At 39.4% G+C, this 20877-nt stretch overlaps 1 protein-coding gene across 1 annotated transcript in view; it reads left to right on the top strand.

Annotated features, from left to right (window-relative positions):
- The first annotated feature begins 64 nt into the window (after window positions 1–64).
- Window positions 65–20877, top strand: part of zgc:165653 (uncharacterized protein LOC100006671 homolog) — a 45031-nt gene continuing 24218 nt past the window's right edge. Inside the window, exons 1-8 of the mRNA XM_017715324.2 lie at window positions 65–393; window positions 11309–11423; window positions 11636–11755; window positions 12656–12742; window positions 13002–13089; window positions 16539–16617; window positions 19783–19864; window positions 20715–20800. Of these exons, the coding sequence (XP_017570813.1) occupies window positions 295–393; window positions 11309–11423; window positions 11636–11755; window positions 12656–12742; window positions 13002–13089; window positions 16539–16617; window positions 19783–19864; window positions 20715–20800 (756 nt within the window). The 5' untranslated portion in view covers window positions 65–294. The remainder of the gene's footprint in view (window positions 394–11308; window positions 11424–11635; window positions 11756–12655; window positions 12743–13001; window positions 13090–16538; window positions 16618–19782; window positions 19865–20714; window positions 20801–20877) is intronic.

Here is a 20877-nt window from a genome sequence, read left to right as displayed (position 1 = left end):
CTGAGTTCCTGAGTTACTCTGGTACTGACCGGCTGATCTGCTGTTTCCACATTGCAGCTCGTGTCTGTGTTGTTGGAGCACAGCTGTGGGAGTGAAGGCTGTCTGACCTTTACTGCAGCTCTGCTGCGCCCTCGCTCACTTCTGCACCTTCACTGAGTGACCGGGCGACACTGCGTCACGTGCCGTGGCAAATAACTATTAAATGCCCTGGCTCGCGTGGCCTGGTGGGCAGTTGGAAGCGCGCACGAGGCAACCACGGGTCAGAGAGCGCGCGCATTGCCTTGTTTTGTGGACATGGAGTACAACGGCTATGAGCAGGAGTACATGCTGCAGGAGGACGAGTGGGACCGGGACCTGCTGCTGGACCCCGCCTGGGAGAAACAGCAGAGGAAGGTGGGGGTTTTCAGACTTTCAAGGAAATTCTTTAGGATGTAAAGGAAGTCAGTCAGAGTGGTTTGGGGTGATGTGCTCTGTTATTGAGACACTCACTAAGTCAGAATTGTCCAAAACATTGGCGTTAGGAACCAGACGTCTCAAGCATTTAACCTCTAAAGAGACAAAGGGTTATAAATGTGTTGTGTGACGTATGAGACGTTGTTTTCTGCCAGTTTCTAGCTTTAAACCTTTTTTAACTCCATTCATGGTGGAGAGGGACAGGCAGGGCAGTGGGTCTGGTGGTTCTGGATGGTAAATAATATGTCTCTATGTGTGATGTCGACATTGTGACCTCTGGTTCCATCAACACCACTGTAAAGAAATCTGAGGCTGTCAGTTTTTCTACAGTGAACCATCTCACACCAAACCACTCTGACTGACTTCATCTACATATTACCCATTCATTTAGACAGGAATTCTGAAAAATCAATAGAATTTAACTTTAAAACTATTTTCTCATGTTTCTCAAATTCGGCTCTTGAGAATAAACCTCGGATTTTCTCACTTTGATCAGATGTGAGAAGTGTCTGATTCACTTCAGCCCTAAATTAACTGTAACCTAATCATTCAGTGATCTATGAGCCGGATGAGACTTCATTAATGCAGTATTGAGAGACGCTTCATTTCTGGTTCCTATCACCACCACTGTAAAGACGTCTGAGTCAGGTAAGATTATAGTAACCGTTAAATTATGCAGGATCATGTTTCTGAATTTCGGCTCCTGAGAAACAAACCAAAGATTTTCTCACGTTGATCAAAATATTGCTTCACAGATGACTCTTTACTGTCGGATTCATCCCAAAACCTCAGAATTCCTCCTCGACTTTTCTTTGTCTCATGAGAAAAAAAGCGTATCTCAGTGCTGCGTTAATGAAGGCGCAGGGCTTTCTGAATTCTTTCTTCTAAAATCTCCATTATGAGAAAAAAGAAGCCTTAAATAAGATGTTAAGTGTGACCCCCTGGATAGACGGACTTAAGACTGGCTGATAAATGATGTGTAGCTGCAGATGGGTGGATCTTATATATATCGCTGCTGTCAGAACAAAACCTTGTATCTCCAAAATGGTAACTTTACAGGAGAAGGAAAAAAACATACTTTGCTTTTAATGTAAGTCAATGGAGCCAGACTTGTTTCCCATGTAATTTTGGGCCATTTCTTATGGTCCATTCTTCATGAGATTTACGTATGATGTAAAGTGTAACAGGCATTTTCAAATTATTTCAAAAATGGACAAACAACAAATATGGAGATACAAGGTTTTCTTCTGACAGCAGCAAAATGAGTCTTATAATTTTATCACTTTCCATTCCACAATCTCACTGGTGTAGGTCTGTCCATGTTGAAGTCTTTCATCAGGGTGGGCTGTTGCGTTTGTTGATCGAAAGAACAGTATGTTGAGTAAAACTGGGCTGAAAGCTTAGCACTTCTGAGGTGCGTTCATGTGGTATTTCACTTCACAGAATGTTTGGTGGGTTGCAGCGCAAATACTACATCTATACATGGGTCCTGGCATTAAAAGGTTCAGGAGCCTCTTTAGTAGAGAAACTCTGGTAGAAACCACATAGCAGAGTTCTGGTGGTATTTACATGCATATTGGAAATCTGATTACTTTGCATAGGTAATTGGTGATGATTGGTGGAGGCATTGAAACAGTCCAGTTGAGGTGGAGAGTGTGTGTGTGTGTGTGTGTGTGTGTGTGTGTGTGTGTGTGTTTGTGAGAACACTAACAATAGAACAAGCGCACTGACAAACACCTTTCTTACTGTGCCATTCTAACCATGTGCACAGTATGACGACTGTGAGCAGATGCACAGAATGGATGCTAGGACTAAATTTAACTCCTCATAAAGGATCAGGGCTCCACTAATCCAGTGCCAATTGGTTGGGAGCTCATTTGTGGTGTGCACTTTTCTCACCGTAAGGTTCAGTTGTTAAAAGGCTTTTCTCACAGGGCAAAATCCCCCAGTGTTTAATGTAGTCCTGCAGTGTTCATGTAAGTCCAACTGGATGCAAATGAACACAGTAGATTACATCTCAATGCTGTCTGTGTTAAATCAATACAATGTTAAGTCAGTATTGGTGATTTTGCTGTGCTGGCAATGCAGGTCTTGAAGCTCATTGGCTGGACTTAACGGATTATTTTAAAAAAGAATCAGCGGTGAAATTTAGTCCAACTGAAAGTCAACTCTCATCGTTCCTTCTCACCACAGTGCAGAGCCCTCCTTCATAATAAAAAGTAATGCATGGCCACAACTTATTAAGTTGTAGAAATGGTATTCTAATGTGTGGACATGACTTAGTAAAGTGTGGGAACAATTCAATTATCCTATTCCCATGCTTTACTGAGTTGGGGCCATGACTGACTTATCAAGTCCTCACACCTTGTTTGACCTAAGTTGAGGCTACACTTTAATTATCTCCTTCACATGCCTTAATAAGTCATGGCTATTGTTTAACAATCTCATTCTGACCCCTTACTAAGTCATGGCCAACATTTAATTATCACAACTTAATTATCTCTTCTCATGATGACTTGTCTCGTTCCCACACTTTACTAAGTCATGGCCACAACATAATTCTCTTTCCCACAAGTTGTGGCTATGACTTAACTATCTCCTCTTCTTATCTTAGTAAGTTGTGGCTATGACTTAACAATCTCCTCCCCTCATCTTAGTAAGTTACTACACATTACTCAGTTAAAGTTGTCACTTAATTATCCCATTCCCACATCTTACTAAGTTGTGTCTATGATTCACTTATCTCATTCCCACACATTACTCAGTTAAGGCTACCACTTAATTATCTCATTCCCACACATTACTGACTTAAGGCTACCACTTAATAATCTCATTCCCACATCTAACTAAGCTCAGCTATGACTTAATTTTCTCAAAACCACACATTACTGAGTTAAGGCTACCATTTAATTATCTCATTCCTACACCTTACTGAGTTGTGGCTACAGCTTATTTATGTCATTCCTACACATTACTGAGTTAAGACTACCATTTAATTATCTCATTCCCACACCGTACTAAGTTGTGGCTATGGCTTATTTATGTAATTCCCACACATTACTGAGTTAAAGCTACCACTTATTTATTTTATTTCATGCCTTTCTAAGTCATGACTACAACTTCACTATCTCGTTCCCATTTGCCATCCAGGATCCTGTTTTCATGCTTTTGAAAGTTCTTATTTCTAGTGATGTCATTAATAAGAGAGGTCACTAGAGATCATTAACACTGTTTGATTGAGTAATGAAATTCTTCCAGGACGCAACAAAATACAGGCACAGGAAACTACCAACCACTATACAGTGATCTGTTTAGCACTGGACAGCAGAAACTAGAGAGTAAGTGGACAGTTTCAACCAGCTGTTGCTATTGGTCATTTATTATCAGTGCTCACTGATAGTTCCTACCAGTCCTTAGTCCTGTTGAACCTTGACAAAACTGATGAGAACACGTACAGGCCGAAGCAGGGGTGTCCAGCCTTGTCCGCAGAGGGCCAGTGTCGCAGGTAACTTCTTTCCAATCAAGCAGGAGCACGCCTTTGCAGAAAAGACTGAACACCCCTGCACACTATTTTGTCTTTAATTTAGCTGTCCAAGCAGGACAGAGGGCTGTTTACCCTGAACCTGTGTTTCATCACCTCTTCTTTTAAAAACACTCTAAGTGTTCGGGGTTTTCTTTGTCGTATTTTTCATTTCAGACCCGTCCAGATGTTTTCAGTGGGTGACAAATCTGAACTGCAGGCAGGTCAGTTTAGCAGTTTATGTGGCAGCATTTCTGGATGCTGTTTATACAGTTTCTTCTTTGCATTTTAGAGTATTAACTTGCATTTGTGATGAACTGTTTTCACAGCCAGTGGTTTTCAGAAGTGTTCCTGAGCCCACGCAGTGATTTCCACTACAGAATCATGTCTGTTTTTAATACAGTGCTGCCTGAGGTCCTAAAGATCATGACCAGCAAATACTGGTTTACGGAGATTTCTCCAGATTCTCTGAATCTTTTAGTGATATTATGTGTTGCAGATGATGAAAAACAAAAGTTCTTTGCTATTTTACGTTGAGAAATGTTGTTCTTAAATTGTTGCGCTATTTGATCGTGCAGTTTTTCACAGAGTGACAAACTGCTCCCCATCTTTACTTCTGAAAGACTCCGCCTCTCTGAGATGCTAATTTTATATACACTCACCAGCCACTTTATTAGGTACACCTTGCTAGTAAAAGGCTGGACCCCCTTTTTGCCTTCAGAACTGCTTTAATTCTTCATGTCAGACTTTCAACAAGGTGTTGGAAACGTTCCTCAGAGATTCTGGTTGGTTATTTGAGTTCCTGTTGTCTTTCTATCATCTGGAACCAGTCTGCCCATTCTCCTCTGACCTCTCACTTCAACAAGGCATTTTCGTCCACACAACTGACCGCTCACTGGATATTTCCTCTTTTTCGGACCGTTCTCTGTAAGCCCTAGAGATGGTTGTGTGTGAAAATCCCAGTAGATCAGCAGTTTCTGAAATACTCAGACCAGCCCGTCTGGCACCAACAACCACGCCACGTTCAGAGTCACTGAAATCCCCTTTCTTCCCCGTTCTGATGCTCGGGCTGCACTTCAGCAAGTCGCCTTGACCACCTCTACATGGCTAAATGCAGTGAGCTGCGGCCGTGTGATTGGCTGATTTGCGATTTGTGTTAACAAGCAATTGAACAGGTGTACCTAATAAAGTGGCTGGTGAGTGTACAGTCATGTTACTGACCTGTTGTCAGTCAACCACCAGTTTATTTTTTAGCATTACTCCCCTTTACCAGCCTTTTGTTGGCCCATCCCAACTTTTTTTGAATGTGTTGTTGGCATCAAATTCAAAATGGGCAAATATTTTTCAAAAAACAATAAAATTTCTCAGTTTCAACGTTTGGTATATTATCTGTACAAAACACCTCTGAGTGCTGCTTTATTGCTAAATTGGGGTGCCTTTTCCCTCAGGCAGAAATATCAGCGTGATCACAGACATGAAGCATGTTAAATTGTACACTTCATGGCCACAGGGAGGGTATTGACAGGACAGTGCTGATGAAATGCAACACCTGTTTGCTATTGTTATGTCTGGAGTTGGCACTCGGTGCTCTACTTTAGGTGACTCTGGGGGACCCTCCAAAACTCCACTATCACCGTTTTAAAAACTCGAGCAGCTGCACCTCCATGGTGCTCAAAGTTACTCCAGCAGAGATCACTGGCTCCCTGTACAGTGTTCAAATTCAGTTTCAGGACACTCTTTGAATAGAATTCATGTCTTGTTTATAATTTTCAGTCTTATCCTTCAGAAACGTTTATTACAACTATGTTAATTAACTGAAACTTGCACTCAGGCATGAGCACAACAAACATTTATGTTGTTTTCTTTTATATAGGTTATTATGCCAATTCATCTATTTTAAGTTAAGTGACCCTTTAAGTCCCACAACGGGGAAATTTCACCTCCGCATTTAAACTATTCATGCAGTAAAGCACCACATGCACACTAATAAGCACACACACACACTAGGGGGCAGTGAGCACACTTGCTCGAAGCGGTGGGTAGCCCTATCCACAATGCCCGGGGATCAGTTGGGGGTTAGGCGCCTTGCTCAAGGGCACTTAAGTCACAAGCTGTCAGCTCCGGGGATCAAACCGGCGACTTTCCAGTCACAAAGCTGGTTCCCTAGCTTCCAGCCCATGACTGCCCCTTCAGGCACTCCTAATCACATTTTAATCATATGCAAGTCTATTCTGTCCTTTCTGGAGGGCTCCCCAAAGAGCACCCTTTCTGAGCCTGGGTTCACTAGAGGTTTTTCTTCCATATCATCACTATCATCACTTTATAGTGTGTTTCCCACGAACATGGACGCTTTACAATTAGGTGCTTTACAAAAGTAACAAAATACATAATCAACAATATATTAAACAACACACACAGAGTTGCCAGAGCTACTCCCCAGACCACAGTATAAAGTCAGCTGGCTAGCCTGGAAGGGGCCTTAGCCACGAGAGGAGGTCTCACTCTGCCACAAATACATAACATAATGCAGGAGGCTGGCCTGGGAAGCCTTGAAGGCCGGAAATGTCCTTAGCCACGAAGGGGTGTCAGTTTCATACAGCCAAACACCACCAGTCCAGGCTGCATCACAGCTGCAGTGTGGCATTGCTCAAACGGCCAGCCCACAAAAAATCACTCTCAGCCTCTATCTCGATTAATGTGCTGGTGAACTCGTCAGCCAACAGGGAAACATCAAAACATAGGAGCAAACATTACAAAACAAACTAAAAATTGATGGAAAACAGCAGTCATATTGCCCCAGGATACTTATACGGGAATACGCACGTACACAAACACTGTTTACCATTTTAGAGTTTTTCCTCACCACTGTCAACTTTGGCTGTCTCAGATCGGGGATTAGACCTCAGATCTGAGTATTTTGTTGGCTGTCCCTTCTTTTGAGTGACAGCTTGATACAAATATGTACTTTTTACCTGGGAAAAACATATTTAAGGTTCATAGTTGGACCTTAAAACCACTGTTGTACCTTTTAAGGGAACATTTACCTTATATGTACCTTGATGAACAAAAGATGTACCTGCACAGAACCTTTATTTATAACAGTGTGGGGTGAATGTGTTTGCACAGCTGACACTCAGCCAGGCTTGTTGGAGTTTCTGTTTTGGATAATCAGAGCAGGATGGGTTTTGAACATTTCCACTTCCACCACTTTAGTTCATTTTTATGCTGGGTTTGGATTTTACAGCGCATCTGTAATCTTTCTCACAGATGTTTTGTAACCAGGAGACAAGCTTTAGATATTTGATATTGTTGAACATTGAACTCATGATTTAAGTTTTCTAATCAATATCAGAGTGTTAATGAAATAGAGTTAGCTGTGTTGGATGGTGGCTTTCTATAAGTAGTGTCTCTGGTTTGAACATGTGCATTTGGATTAGAGTCCCAACATTTGTTTGGGAGTGAAATGGGGGTTAGGTAAAATCTCTCAAATTTGCTATTATGTAAGAGAACGCAAATTATTGATTTATCAATTATAGTTGAAATTATGTCTTTTGGAATATAGTGAAGTATCATTTCCATAATACATTAACAAATTCAATAATTCTAATGATAGAAATGAGAACAGCAGTCAATTGCAACAAAATGTTTGGTTTAACAATTCTTCTGGAAATGCTCTTTTCTAGCTTGGTAATGCGTTTTTCCTCACATCAATTGAAATCTTAAACATCTCCTCGTTTGTCTTCAGTTTGAGAAATTCACTCTTTACCCCAGTCTCTTGGGTAAATTGGTCAAGTTTTCAGATTTCCACATAAATTACAGCATATTGTAAGTTTTTTGGATCCTGGGCATAGTTACAGTTGCTTGGCTATGAAGGACCAACTGGGTGAACCAAGTTAAAAGCAGACCACTTTGAGGCAGACCAGTGCTGCAGCTTTATTTAGTCAGGAATACTAAAAGACAGAAGCTTGTTCATTGTGGGTGAAGCAGCTAAACAATGACTGCATACTGTCAAAATAAGTTTATTTTCAAGGACCTGACAGAAATTTGATTTTGAGACATTCATGTGGTCCAAGAGGTTAACAAACCGTGGGCCCACTGCCAGGCCCAAAGTTTTATTACACACTTATATAACTTAAGAATAGCTCCATTAGTTTGCATGGAAGTCCCTGTAGTTACTGAATAATCAGCCTTTGTGTGAAATAATCCTGGCATAAGGGGTCCCAGGCCCCCCCAGGGCTCCCTATGTTTCACACCCTGGTCTCTCCCTATTTAACAGGATAGGAGTCTGTCTTGTACAGCTGGAAATAACTGCCTGGTGGTGGGCCACCGAGTGAACAGACTTTCCTGTTAGAGCTTTGTCTGGATCCAGCAAAAAAGCCCCAGACCACCATAGTTCCTGATCCATGTTTGACAGTTGGTTGATGAGGAACCATTGTTTTTCCTGATAAACACCCTGTTTGATAAAAAGATTCATTCGTTCATAAGACCTTCATGCAGTCTTCAGGGATCCACTGGCGGTGCTGTCTGGCCCTGGAAAATCTCGTCTTATTTGACATTTTATCAATGGCTTTCTGCACTGTTAGAAATAAAGGTTCTGTGCAGGTAAATGTTTTGTTCATCAAAGTACAAACAATGTAAATGTTCCCTCGAAGATACAACAGTGGTTTTAAGGTCCAATTGTGAACCTTAAATAGTTTTTTCCAGGTGAAAACTACCTATTTGTACCTTTTCATAACCAAATGTTTTAAAACGGAACAATAAAATATAAAGCGAGTGAGACAGGATGTGTGGAGTCAGTGGATTAAGGTAAAGTTATTTTCCCTGATTAAAGGTATTGAGATGTACCCTTGAGGGTACCACCCTGCTGATGGGAGGTTCACTGGCCCAGTTATAGTTTAGTACCTTTGTCTCAGAAAGTTTTCCACTCAGCCTGTCAGTCCTGCAGTTTGAAATCTTCACAGATGAAAATGAGACTTGGTTACTTCAACAAGCGTTAAACTGTTGTCCTGTGAGCCACGCTGTTGACTCTCAGAGACTTGTCTTCTGATTATGTAGCAGTTTGGGTCTTCCAGATATGTTCCCATCAGTTTCCTCCAGGTTCCAAGTGCCTTTATGATATCCTGGCTTTCTTTGCAATTTCTCTGAAGGAAAGACTTACACCAGAGGTCCCTAATAGGCAGACCACGGTCCGAGTCCGGACCCAGACGCTGTCCTATGTGCACCTGGACCTATAACCGATAAACTGTAGAGAATTATTTAATTTCACCTGGGTGGTCCCATTTTAATCGCCATAACTTTTCTAGCCTTTACAGTACTGCTTTAGCGGCCAGGAAAACTCACAAACCAATTGCATGAGTTGTAAGAAACAGCAGCCAGAGGAGAAAGTGAGTCAGAGGGAAGTTATTTCACATGGCATGCTCTAAAAAGAGAAAACTGACAGAAAATAAATAAATGTAATATGACGGAATTGGACTTTATTTGATTTGACATTCAGTTTTTGACTATACAAGATGTTGATATACCCTCTAGGCTACTTCAGTAAACAGTATATGGCACTGATTAATGATGTAAGTTAGATATGATGTTCTGGACCTTTGCTTGAGGAAATTTTCTCGAACTGGACTTTGTATCTGTTATACTGATCTACGCTAGTCTGTCTATTTTCTTTAGGTGTGGTAAGTCTTTTCCAACACTGCTTTTATACAAGGGTTTGTAAGTTATTAATGAAAGTTGGGATGCCTGAAGGTATTGTTTGCATCAACCTTCAAAGCTAAATTTACTTCTGTTGCCGCGGGACAGCTGCCAGTTGTTAACTTGTTACCTGAAGAAAGGCCTTGTTTATAACTCATTTTTCAGTTTATTGATCAGCTTTTTAAATCTTTGGCAGTTTAACGCTTATCTTTCTAACATTTCAGGTTATTCACAGGACGTAAACTGTGTAAATGTCAATAAAAACTGGAAAAATGGGTGTGTTCTAAAATTCTTGACCAGTAGTCAATGTTAAGTACCTTTGTCTGGTGTCTTCCATAATGACCTACAGGCAAGATTTCCAGCAATACGCACACAACTTGGCTGTCATTGCTAAGCAGCTTTATAGCTGTGGTTAATTTGTTGTTGTTACGTCATGGTCCCCATGTCTTTCAAATTCCATGCATCCTTACAGGCTGTGTGGAGACGCTGAAATGAATTACAGTGGAAGACAGAGCGTCCCACTGTCCCAGCTGAGTCACCTTCAGTTCTGATTGACAGAGACTGTTTTCAGCACTGCACGCAGGCCAGTGAAATTTAAGCATGTGGTTAATTTATGAGTGGCAGTCCAGCTGTCATTGATGGAACAGATGTTCTTTATGTGCTAATGTTCTGAAACGTGATAATAAATCCACAGAAGAGATCAGCAATGGCAAACAAAAGACACTGCTCAGGCGTCGGACATCTAAATCCAGAAGTTATTAAGAGAACACAGAGAACCAACAGTTGAAAACAGCTGATTAACATAAATTCTATTAATGTGTGTGTGGTGTGTGTGTGTGTGTGTGTGTGTGTGTGTGTACCTTTTCTGGGAAGAACATGTTCACTGTTCCCCCTAAAACCACTGTAGTACCTTTGAAGGCACATTTATACTTGAACAAAAACTGTACACGGACAGTATTTCTAACAGTATATAACCAAAATAAGAACTTGCTTTCCATAAATTATGAAGCATGCCGCCACTGGACTCTGGAACAGTGGAAACAGTGTATCACTGTTGCACACTTCTCTATCTGACGCTCTGATGGACGAGTCTGGGTTTGGCCAATGCCAGGAGAACGTAACCTGCCTGACTGCACTGTGCTGACTCTAAAGTTTGGTGGAGGAGGGATAATGCTATGGGGTTCTTTTTCAGGGGTTGGCCTAGAACCCTTAGTTCCAGTAAATTATTTGCTTCCAACTTTGTGAGAACAGTTTGGGGAAGAACCTTTTCTGATACAGCATGACTGTTTCCCAATGCACAAAGCAAGGTCCGTAAAGCCATGGCTGGGTGAGTTTGGTGCTTGAGAACTTGACTGACCCACACAGAGCACTGACCTCAACGAAGATGAATGGGCAAAATTGTGTGGAAGCTGTTATAGCTGTTAAGGGGGACCAACTCTATATTAAAGCCTATTGATTTAGAATGGGATGTCATAAAAGCTCCTGTGGGTGTAATGTCTAAGTGTCCCAATACTTTTGTCCACATAGTGTGGGTCATTGGAGTCACAATGTTATTATTTTTTTCCACTGTGGGTGAAATGAGTTACATTGAAATTGTGGTCTTCATGAAAGGCTGTCTCTCTGTCTTTGCCTCTCTCCTTTCAGACATTCACTGCCTGGTGCAACTCTCACCTGCGTAAAGCTGGGACTCAGATTGACAACATCGAGGAGGATTTCCGAAATGGACTGAAGCTCATGCTCCTTCTGGAAGTCATATCTGGTACTCACGAGCCATCTTCACTCTGCCTTTCACTCTACTCATATCGATGTGATTGAATTTTTACAGATGGATTTTTTATGATGTGGCTTGTGAATTTACAATACTGTGCAAAAGTTCGAGGGGCATCCTAAGCTGCTGATGCCCAGGGACCTCACAAGGCCATGATCTGTCCAAGGTGAAAACATATTTATAACAAATATATTCTTTTCTAGGCGAAAGGCTGCCCAAGCCAGATAGAGGAAAGATGCGATTCCACAAAATAGCCAACGTGAACAAAGCGCTGGAGTACATTACCAGTAAAGGGGTTAAGCTTGTGTCCATTGGAGCTGAAGGTAATCAAGATCCACTGCTTGGTGTGCAGTTTGTACATATCTCTGCTACAGATAAAAACAAATGACCTTTATGTTGTGTCAATATTTCATGATGAATGGGCCAATTGATATGGTCTAAAATTACATTAACCTTTTGTTGCATTAACTTATACTAAAAGTTAGTAATGCCTATTTTCTAGTTACTGTTTAGAAGTTATGAGTTTTTGATCCGACAGTGATATGTATCTATCCATCCATCCATCCATCCATTTTCTAAGCCGCAAATGAATATAATTAAAAGAGGCTAATTAAACATGGCTAATTTATTTTTGACCACAAAGTAGAACAACAAAATATAATATCAGCACAAAACAGTTAAATACGGTTTTAGAAAATCTGAAGCCCCTTTTTGATGAATCTGTGAACAGATAAAAACCTTCATCTTTGCTTAGAGTGCACTTTTCATACCGGTGGCACCTCAGTGAGTGTGTTTACATGCCCCAAACAGTCCGATCACTGCAGAAAATCTGATTTTGTCAGTAATCCATCAACGCTTGAATAATCAGATAATGGGGAAACTCTGGGTCTACATGAGTCAGGCAGTAATCGGATCTCTGCTTTGCAACCAGCCAATAAATAAAAGAAATCTGATTATGATCAGATTATCGAGTGCATGTAAACACACTCAATAGAACAATGCAAAAGGCATCAGAAAGTACGCGGTTTTTAGAGACCATAACAACTGCAGAACCCTTGAAGAACCATCGTTTGAAGAATGTGCTGTAATGCATGCAAAGTGAAGAGCTATTCAATACAACAGATCATAGTGAAGGACCAAATACTCTGGAGCTTTGGGCTAAAACTGCCTTTACATTTTTACAGCCTGTAGTAAAGTCTGTCATGTGTGTATGTGGTTTTTAGAGATTGTTGATGGAAATGTGAAGATGACCTTGGGAATGATCTGGACCATCATCCTCCGCTTCGCCATCCAGGACATTTCAGTGGAAGGTAAGGAGAGAAGTGTGGGCAGGTTTCTGGGGACAGACAAACAGCCTAAAGAAGTCAACACACTTTAATGTGCAGTATTAGTTTCTGGCTATTTAGACGTGGGTCACTGTGAGGGGTGTGGCCCCTGGAGGGATTGTGCACATTACTCTGCACCCACTGTCATTGACATAGATGCTTAAAAACAATTAGGTATGTCTTGTTGCAGGTGTTAACATGCACCTTACTGACATGTTGTTAATTAGTTCTCACATTTCCTCAGAAACCTCAGCTAAGGAGGGCCTGCTGCTCTGGTGCCAGAGGAAGACGGCACCTTACCGAAATGTCAACGTCCAGAACTTCCACTGCAGGTCAGAGCTAATAACAAATGATCTCAAGCACTGTAGGGTAACTTGGGTCAAGAAGCCCCCCGTGGTAAGAGGACGCCACTGCCCCCTCCTGTTTGGCTTTCTTGATCAAATGACTGAGCCACGTCTCGTCTCAGTTCTACATGGCAAACAGTGTTTTCTTGGCATGTGAAATCATTTTAAATCTAGTTGATATATCTATTATTTCTCATTTTGAGATTGCAGTAAACTTATTATGAGATTATTTAACATTTTATACTTATTTGAACAAATGAACAAATGTTATTAACCCCTTAACAATCCAGGCTTATTACATACTTAATATTCAGTAACTACAGGGACTTCAGTGCAAACTAATGGACCTATTCTTAGGTTATAGACGTGTGTATTGATACTTTGGGCCCGCTGGCTGACTCATGACTTGTTTAGGGTTTAAGGAAAATGATCTCACTATGTTGCACAAATTTAAGAAATGTGAACGAAACAAGCAAAATCATCTGCCAGCATTGGGAGATCATTTTACTAAATAAACAACAACAAAAAGAAAAATCTAGAAATAAAGTTAAATAACTTAGTAATGTTTCTACAACCAACTCAAAATGAGAAACTTTAGATGACTAGGCTACATTTAAGATTAAGATATCATTTATCTGAAGTTCAGGGCAATCTTTAATAATTGAATATTTATAAGAAAATGCACATTTCAGTTTAATAATCAGATAAATACTTATTCTTATTGGAATTATTATTATTATTATTATTTATTACATGTTTTTTAATCTAATGCTACAAGCCATGAAAAAAGATCACTGATAAATAATTATTTTCATAGCAAGTTGTATTAAAATGTGAAGCAGGAGGTTTTGAACAATCTGGCAACCCTGAACACAGCAGCTGCTAGCTCTGTTTGAACATCAGGAGGTAGGGCAGGAAAGGGCTGAGTCCCTAAAGTGCCACTTGAAAAAAAATGTATTTCATATTGCAAGGGAACAAGATGCCATTAGCGTTTTCTTTTTCTTTTCTGTTTTTCATTTCTACCTCAGTCTCTTACTGGCTCAGTAGTTAAGTAAACAACTTCTTTTGAAAATTGAAGGAGTTTTTTAAATCATCAGAAAACATCTTATACCGTAACTGGCGCTAAACTCAGACACACAGGCTTTGCCTTTCCAGTTCTTGATAACTGTATGCTACTGGTGACGTTCTAGTATTTGGCTTGATAAATGGTTTTCATCACAGATGCTTCTATATAAGTGATAAATGTGTTATTTAGCTTTTCTGTTCACAAACACTTTGATTCTTAAATATAATGAGTATTATTGGATATTTATTGCAGACCTACTCAGTACATGTACTGAATGGCACTGTTCTAACTGTTTTTTTTTCTAACTGTTCTAACTCAGTGTTTTTCAAATTTGTGGGCTGCTAGTGGGCAGTACTGCTTGGGGGCAACTGGCTATCACTTTGTTTTGTTTGTTTTCAAACAGAAATTTAAACACATGATTTTAAACATATTACAAATATTGTGATAATTATCTGTAAAACATGAACATGGACATGCTGGCTAGTTATGGTTATATTTTCAGTGCAAAACTGTGTCTCCGACTGAGAAAAGGAAGATAAGACAGCAGTGAGTACTTAGCACTAGGCTGCACATGTGCGGCAATTACCGGAAATGACCACTTTGTGTTGTATGTTCAGAGTGAATATATATATATACATATATATATAGTATTGACATTGAAAAAAAATTAAAAAATACTTTTACTTCTACTTCTTTTACTTCTTAAAAATACTTCTAAAAACAGTCATATAGCCTAGTCCCCTATTTAGCCAAATTAGCAGAATTTTTTTTTTTTTCATATTTCATGTCACACATCTTCACGTCTTCTGTAATCAGTTTCATCGTTTGGTTCCCCAATGAAATGGATCAGTGAAAAATTAGGAGGCCCGAAGGAAATTGATCAAGGTGTAGAAATTTTGATTGCAGCTGTTGGCATTAGCTGGCTAGTTAACACAGCTGGTTCCCGAAACGTTAGCTTCAAGAAACTCAAGTTTGTTGTAAGACTCTAGAGAAACTACCAACCTTGAGCCAGTGGGGGCCCTCCTTTTCATCTGCCCAACAAACCATCTTCTGTTTTATTTTCTTGTGCACTTATTCTGTGGAAACAGTGCTCTGAAAGTAAAGCAATCAACGTGATCACATGACGTGTGATGCATTTTGATTGGATGGTTCATGAACCCTGTTTTGTGACAATTCTTTCAGCCACTGAATTGCTTTATATCATCCATTGCAAGTCCAATTTAGTTTCATGTAGGTTTCAGGCAACTAAAGCTGCATTAAAGTTCCAGCAGTATATAATGTGCAGTGGTTACTCTTACAGTACACTTTAATGGTAATACGTAATAATTACAGTATGTACAAGGTGTAAGTTTACACAGAGGTTTATAATAGTGTATTCCTAGTGTGTTCACAGGATGAAGCAGCCAGATATATAATATTCACTAATATTACTATGATATAAAGTTCAGTGCAATGTGTAACAGTGATATATAAGCAAGGTGGTTTGAGAGATTTGTTGATGTATAGAAACTGAGGGTTATGATGGGGGGTGTCTGTTTGTTGTCTTGCTATATTGCAGTTACTATACTAGATCAGATGTTGTCTACATGCATCTCTTGTACTGTCCTTATGGGGCCCCAAAGCACAATTAGATTTGTAGGTAATAATAAAATAATCCTCCTTTACAGTAAAATAAAGCTCTGCTGATCGTTCAACACAGTTTAACAATAAATGGTCTTAAACGCTGGAGTCAATGTAGAGTTGCTAATTCACACTCAGCACAGAGTGCTGGTCACCATAGCAACGCAGACAACACTAGCCTAGCTAGTAGCTAACGAAATGGCAAAGATAAAGATTTCAGATGAACATTGATAATTTGGAGACGAATGGACCTATTAATGTTCATAATTGCTCCAGCTGGTTTCCTGATACGAACTTTATAAAGTTGCAAACTGAAGTCAGCTTCTAAATTGCCAGCTTCTTGTTCAGAGTCTCCCATTCCACCTTAAATGGACGTGTGGCAACATTTAAGGTGGAGTAGGAAAATTCAAGCAAGAAGGTGGCGAATGAGAAGCTGACTTCAGCCTCGTACAAAATCAAATGATGAGAGAAAATTTTAAAAGAATCCATTCTACTTGTGAGGAAAAGTTTCCTGTCGGAGATGCGAGAAAAGCAGCTATAGCTGGGCTAAAGCAAAGTAAGCCCTTCGTTTATATTCGATTTTTTAGCCTATGCTACTAGCACATACTGAGACATATATAAGATGTTAAAATAGATATAAAATGTGGCTCCCAAGGTCGTTTGATTTTTGTTGAAAGGACAAAATGGCTCTTCTTAACATTTGGGTTACCAACCCTTTCTGTTTTTCCTTCTTGTGGTGTTGTGTCTGAAGCTGGAAGGACGGCCTGGCCTTCTGTGCGCTCATACACAGACACAGACCTGACCTGATCGACTACTCCAAGCTCAACAAGGTCTCTGCCGTCCTCACACGTTGTTCTGCATGCTCTTCGGCCTAACGCTGCAGGCACGGTGTGAATGATGATGAAGAGTTGTGGAACGAATCCTTTGCTTGGAAAGTAGTGCCTCACCCCTAACCCTAAAGGGGCATTCCAGCCTGAAACTAGAGTTTAACACGTTATTCATCCTGTTATTCTTCAAATATGTTCTCTTACTTCAGTTCCCAGCATGCATCTACAGTAGGCCAATACATCATACAAGTATTTGGAATCCCTGTAATGTCAACCAGTCTGCTAACCTATCCGCTGATATATAGTCTAAGTAATACAACTAGGCCAGCATTAGTGTAATTCTTACCTTGGTTATTGAAAAAGGGAACAATACCATCATCATTCAGCACGAAACTGACACCAGAGGCAAATTTTAACCCTTTCCGACAAGGAAAACCTAAATAAAGAGGACACAGAAGTGTGAAAGACTTGGACGTCTGGCTCTACAAATAAAAACTGAAGTCAGGAATCTTGGTGTAACACTAGACTCTGAGTTAAGCACATATTAATAATATTATCAAAGCAGTTTTTTATCATTTAAGGAATATATCACAACCTTTTCTCCGTCTGCAAGGTGCCAAGAAATTGGCCCATGCTGTTGTGTTTTCTTGACTTGACTGCTGTTCATAGGACTTCCTGCAAGTACAACCAACCAACTACAACTTGTGCAAAACGCAGCAGCTAGAATATTAACATGGACTAGAAAACAGGATCGTATTAGACCAGTTTTAGCTTCGCTCCACTGGCTGCCTGTCTTTTTTAAATTCGACTATGACATTGTAATACTAGTTCTTAAATCTCTTAATGATTTTGCATTTCGAGCTTTAAGACCATCTAGTGCTGCTTCTCCATATTCCACGCCAGGAATCTAAAAAGAGCGGAGAGGCAGCGTTTTGTTTCTAGGCACCAAAGACCTGGAACTCATTACCAATTCACGTCTGTCAGGTTCCTTCTGTCAATGTTCTTTACTTTAGCATTTAACTTTTGTTTTTATTGTTTCCTTGTTTTTTACTGGAATTACTATTACATTTATTTTCTTGTTTTATTTTTTTTTCTTCTTTTTTCTTCCACTGTTGTTTTTAGTTGTTTTGTGTGTTATGAAGCACTTTGAACTGATTTTTTAGTTTATGGAAAGTGTTATATAAATAAACATTATTATTATTATTATTAGTAGTAGTAGTAGTAGTAGTAGTAGTCGTGGTATTATTATTATTATTATTATTATTATTGTTATTATTATTACTATTATTATTATCATTATTATTACTAGTTGTAGTAGTAGTTGTGGTATTATTATTATTATTGTTATTGTTATTAGTAGTAGTAGTAGTAGTTGTAGTTGTTGTAGTAGTAGTAGTAGTAGTAGTAGTGGTGGTAGTGGTAGTAGTTGTGGTGGTAGTGGTGGTGATAGTAGTAGTAGTAGTAGTGGCAGTAGTGGTAGTTGTGGCAGTAGTAGTAGTTGTAGTGGTGGTGGTAGTTTGTGGTGATAGTAGTAGTAGTAGTAGTAGTAGTAGTAGGGGTGGTAGTGGTCTTTTTCGTGCTGGTTCTGTTTACTCAGCACCGTGAGGGGCTTTCCTTGGTAGGGTTGCATGGACACCCTCATATGATGCTGCATGTAAACCCTCCATCCCTATTGTAAAGTAGATTTGGAAAAATCTTTAAGGCAGTTATATGGCTGCAAAGATTAGGCTTTGTTAGCATTGACCAGGTAACAAAGCAAAACAGTCTGTCCCTCAGAATCCACCCCAAAGTTCTCACCATCAAGATACATCAGAAGGGAGTTGTCGAAGTTATTAAACCAGAAAATCTGAAATAGATTAGTGATTACTATAGGAGGTGAGTAGGCATATTTAAAACAGACATCGTGACGTTTTATCAGTTTTGGCTGGAGTTTGCCTTTAACTTTAACCCTAACTGTTTACAACTCTTCTTATGAGCTTGACTAACATCACTGTTGTTGGAAGATTTTCTGCTCTTTTGTTCCACTCAGGTCCGCTGGTATCCGGCTGGCTACCGTGTTACACAGAAAGTGCTCACTTAACCCTTATAAAGTCTCGGTTATTGTTGGCGATAAAAGCATGCTGCAGATTTTGACATGAAATAGCTTCTCACTCATAGCTTCATCCTGTTGACAGAGCAGGGCCTAAACTTTTATCTGGTTTGTGAGTAGAAGTGGAGCTTTTTTATAAGAAGAGTTTAATGAGAAGTTATTGGTGTGTGCAGTCCTGTTAATGAGTGCGTTTACATGCCCTTGATAATCTGATAACTGCAGAAAATCAGACTTTGTCAGTAATCCACGTTTACATGTACTTGAGCAATCAGATAATGGGGAAACTCTAAGTTTACATTAGTCAGACAGTAATCAGATTTCTGCTTTGCAACCAGCCAATAAACTCACAGTAGAAGACGTGACGTAAGCATAATGTCGAATTCTAACTTCATGCCGCAGTTTTATTTTTTGGAAAAACATTGCGGCACTTTACCTGAAAATATGAACATACTGTACATCATTCAGAAGATGAAGAATATTTAAATCCTTCATTTCACTGAGCATGTAGTTGGTTTCAGTATCGCTTCAAAAGTGTTCCTCGCTTATTTGAAGTACCCCCATCTGTTATGCACATGCGCAGACTGAGAAATCAGAAAGAAATCAGAGTAAGAGTTCACATGCACTGAGAAATCTGATTACTTAGCTCAAATCCAGCTCTCTTTATCAGATTTCTCAATCAGATTTCTGTCTATCTAAAAATTTGATCTAAGAATTTGGAGTGTGCTGTTTACATGAATTTGAATATTCAGATAATATTCAGATCGATTATGATCAGATTATTGAGGGCATGTAAATGCACTCAGTGAAAAAGAGATAGTAAGAAAATAGTCCTTTACATTTTTTCCCCGTTTTTTTTTAACAAAAAGTGCAAACAGAAGGTATTAATGTACAAAAAATATAAACCTAATTCATTGTAGAATATTTAACGTACATGTTTTTTGTAATTAGCAATGTATTTAATAATCGGATTATATAGCACAGTCAATACAACAGCAAGGCAGTCTCAGGGTTTGTCAGGGCACTTCCCTCTTTATTCTATATGATGAATCTTATTGATTATTCTCTTCATGCTTCTATAGGATGATCCTCTGGGTAACCTTAACCTGGCTCTGGAAATTGCAGAGAAACATCTCGACATCCCTAAAATGCTGGACCCTGAAGGCGAGTAACTAAACACATTTCATTTCCAGAGGCTTGTTTCTCTTTTTAAAGTAGTCCTGAAGTCCTGATATGGATTTAGGGAACCAATCAATATGTGCTGCTAGTGATGAGCGTTATGGCCAAAAAGTGCACTCACTTCAATTACTTTTATTAAAAAGACAGTTTCTGATGGTTCTAGTAATTGGATCAATTGACCAAACTCTGGTCTAATATATATATATATATATATATATATATATATATATATATATAAACAGACCTACACTGAACAAAACAAGTCATTGAAATTACAGGCTTCAAATGTTTACATCAGTTCCACACAAAATTCAATTTGATTGAGCAAATATGTTGTCATACATTTCATTCATGTTAAGCCAATGTCCACATTTGAATCCAGCAAATTTAACACTACCTTTTCTCAGGGTACACCAGCTGTTTCTCTCTGCTGGTTATTTTTGGCAGGCTAGCTAGCTAGTTAGCACACTTGCTAAACAAACTACTGTCCAACTTTCCTTTAAAGCAATTTCAAACATGTTCAAACGTTAGTTTGGCCTTCAGTTTCAGGTTTTTAGGTTTCTCTCCATTTAAAAAATGACAGCCTGGTATTGTATAACTGAAAATAACTGCCTGGCTACCAAGATGCCTATCAAGTGGACAGGCTTTCCTGTAAGGACTTTTATTTACTTGATTCAGTGTTTCAGTTCTGTCCTTCGTTTATCTGTAATGAAAGTCTCATAATTTGGTTCTGTTGTTGAACAGTACAGTGTCTGGAGCTAAAAACAAGACTAGACGTAAATTAAGTAATAGTGATATTTTTCTGTCTCTAATTTTTCCATTTTTTTCTTCTCAGATATTGTCAACACCCCGAAGCCTGACGAGAGAGCTATTATGACCTATGTGTCCTGCTTCTACCATGCTTTCGCTGGAGCTGAGCAGGTATATCCACCTGCACATGCACTGTAAAACATGATCTAGTGTTTTAACTTAAACAACTAAGTGACTTGACCACCCTC

The sequence above is a fragment of the Pygocentrus nattereri genome, chromosome 13 (assembly GCF_015220715.1).
Source record: "Pygocentrus nattereri isolate fPygNat1 chromosome 13, fPygNat1.pri, whole genome shotgun sequence".
In the NCBI taxonomy this organism is placed as follows: Eukaryota; Metazoa; Chordata; class Actinopteri; order Characiformes; family Serrasalmidae; genus Pygocentrus; species Pygocentrus nattereri.
The sequence above is the reverse complement of the archived record's forward strand: the minus strand, read 5'-3'. Positions and strand labels throughout refer to the sequence as shown.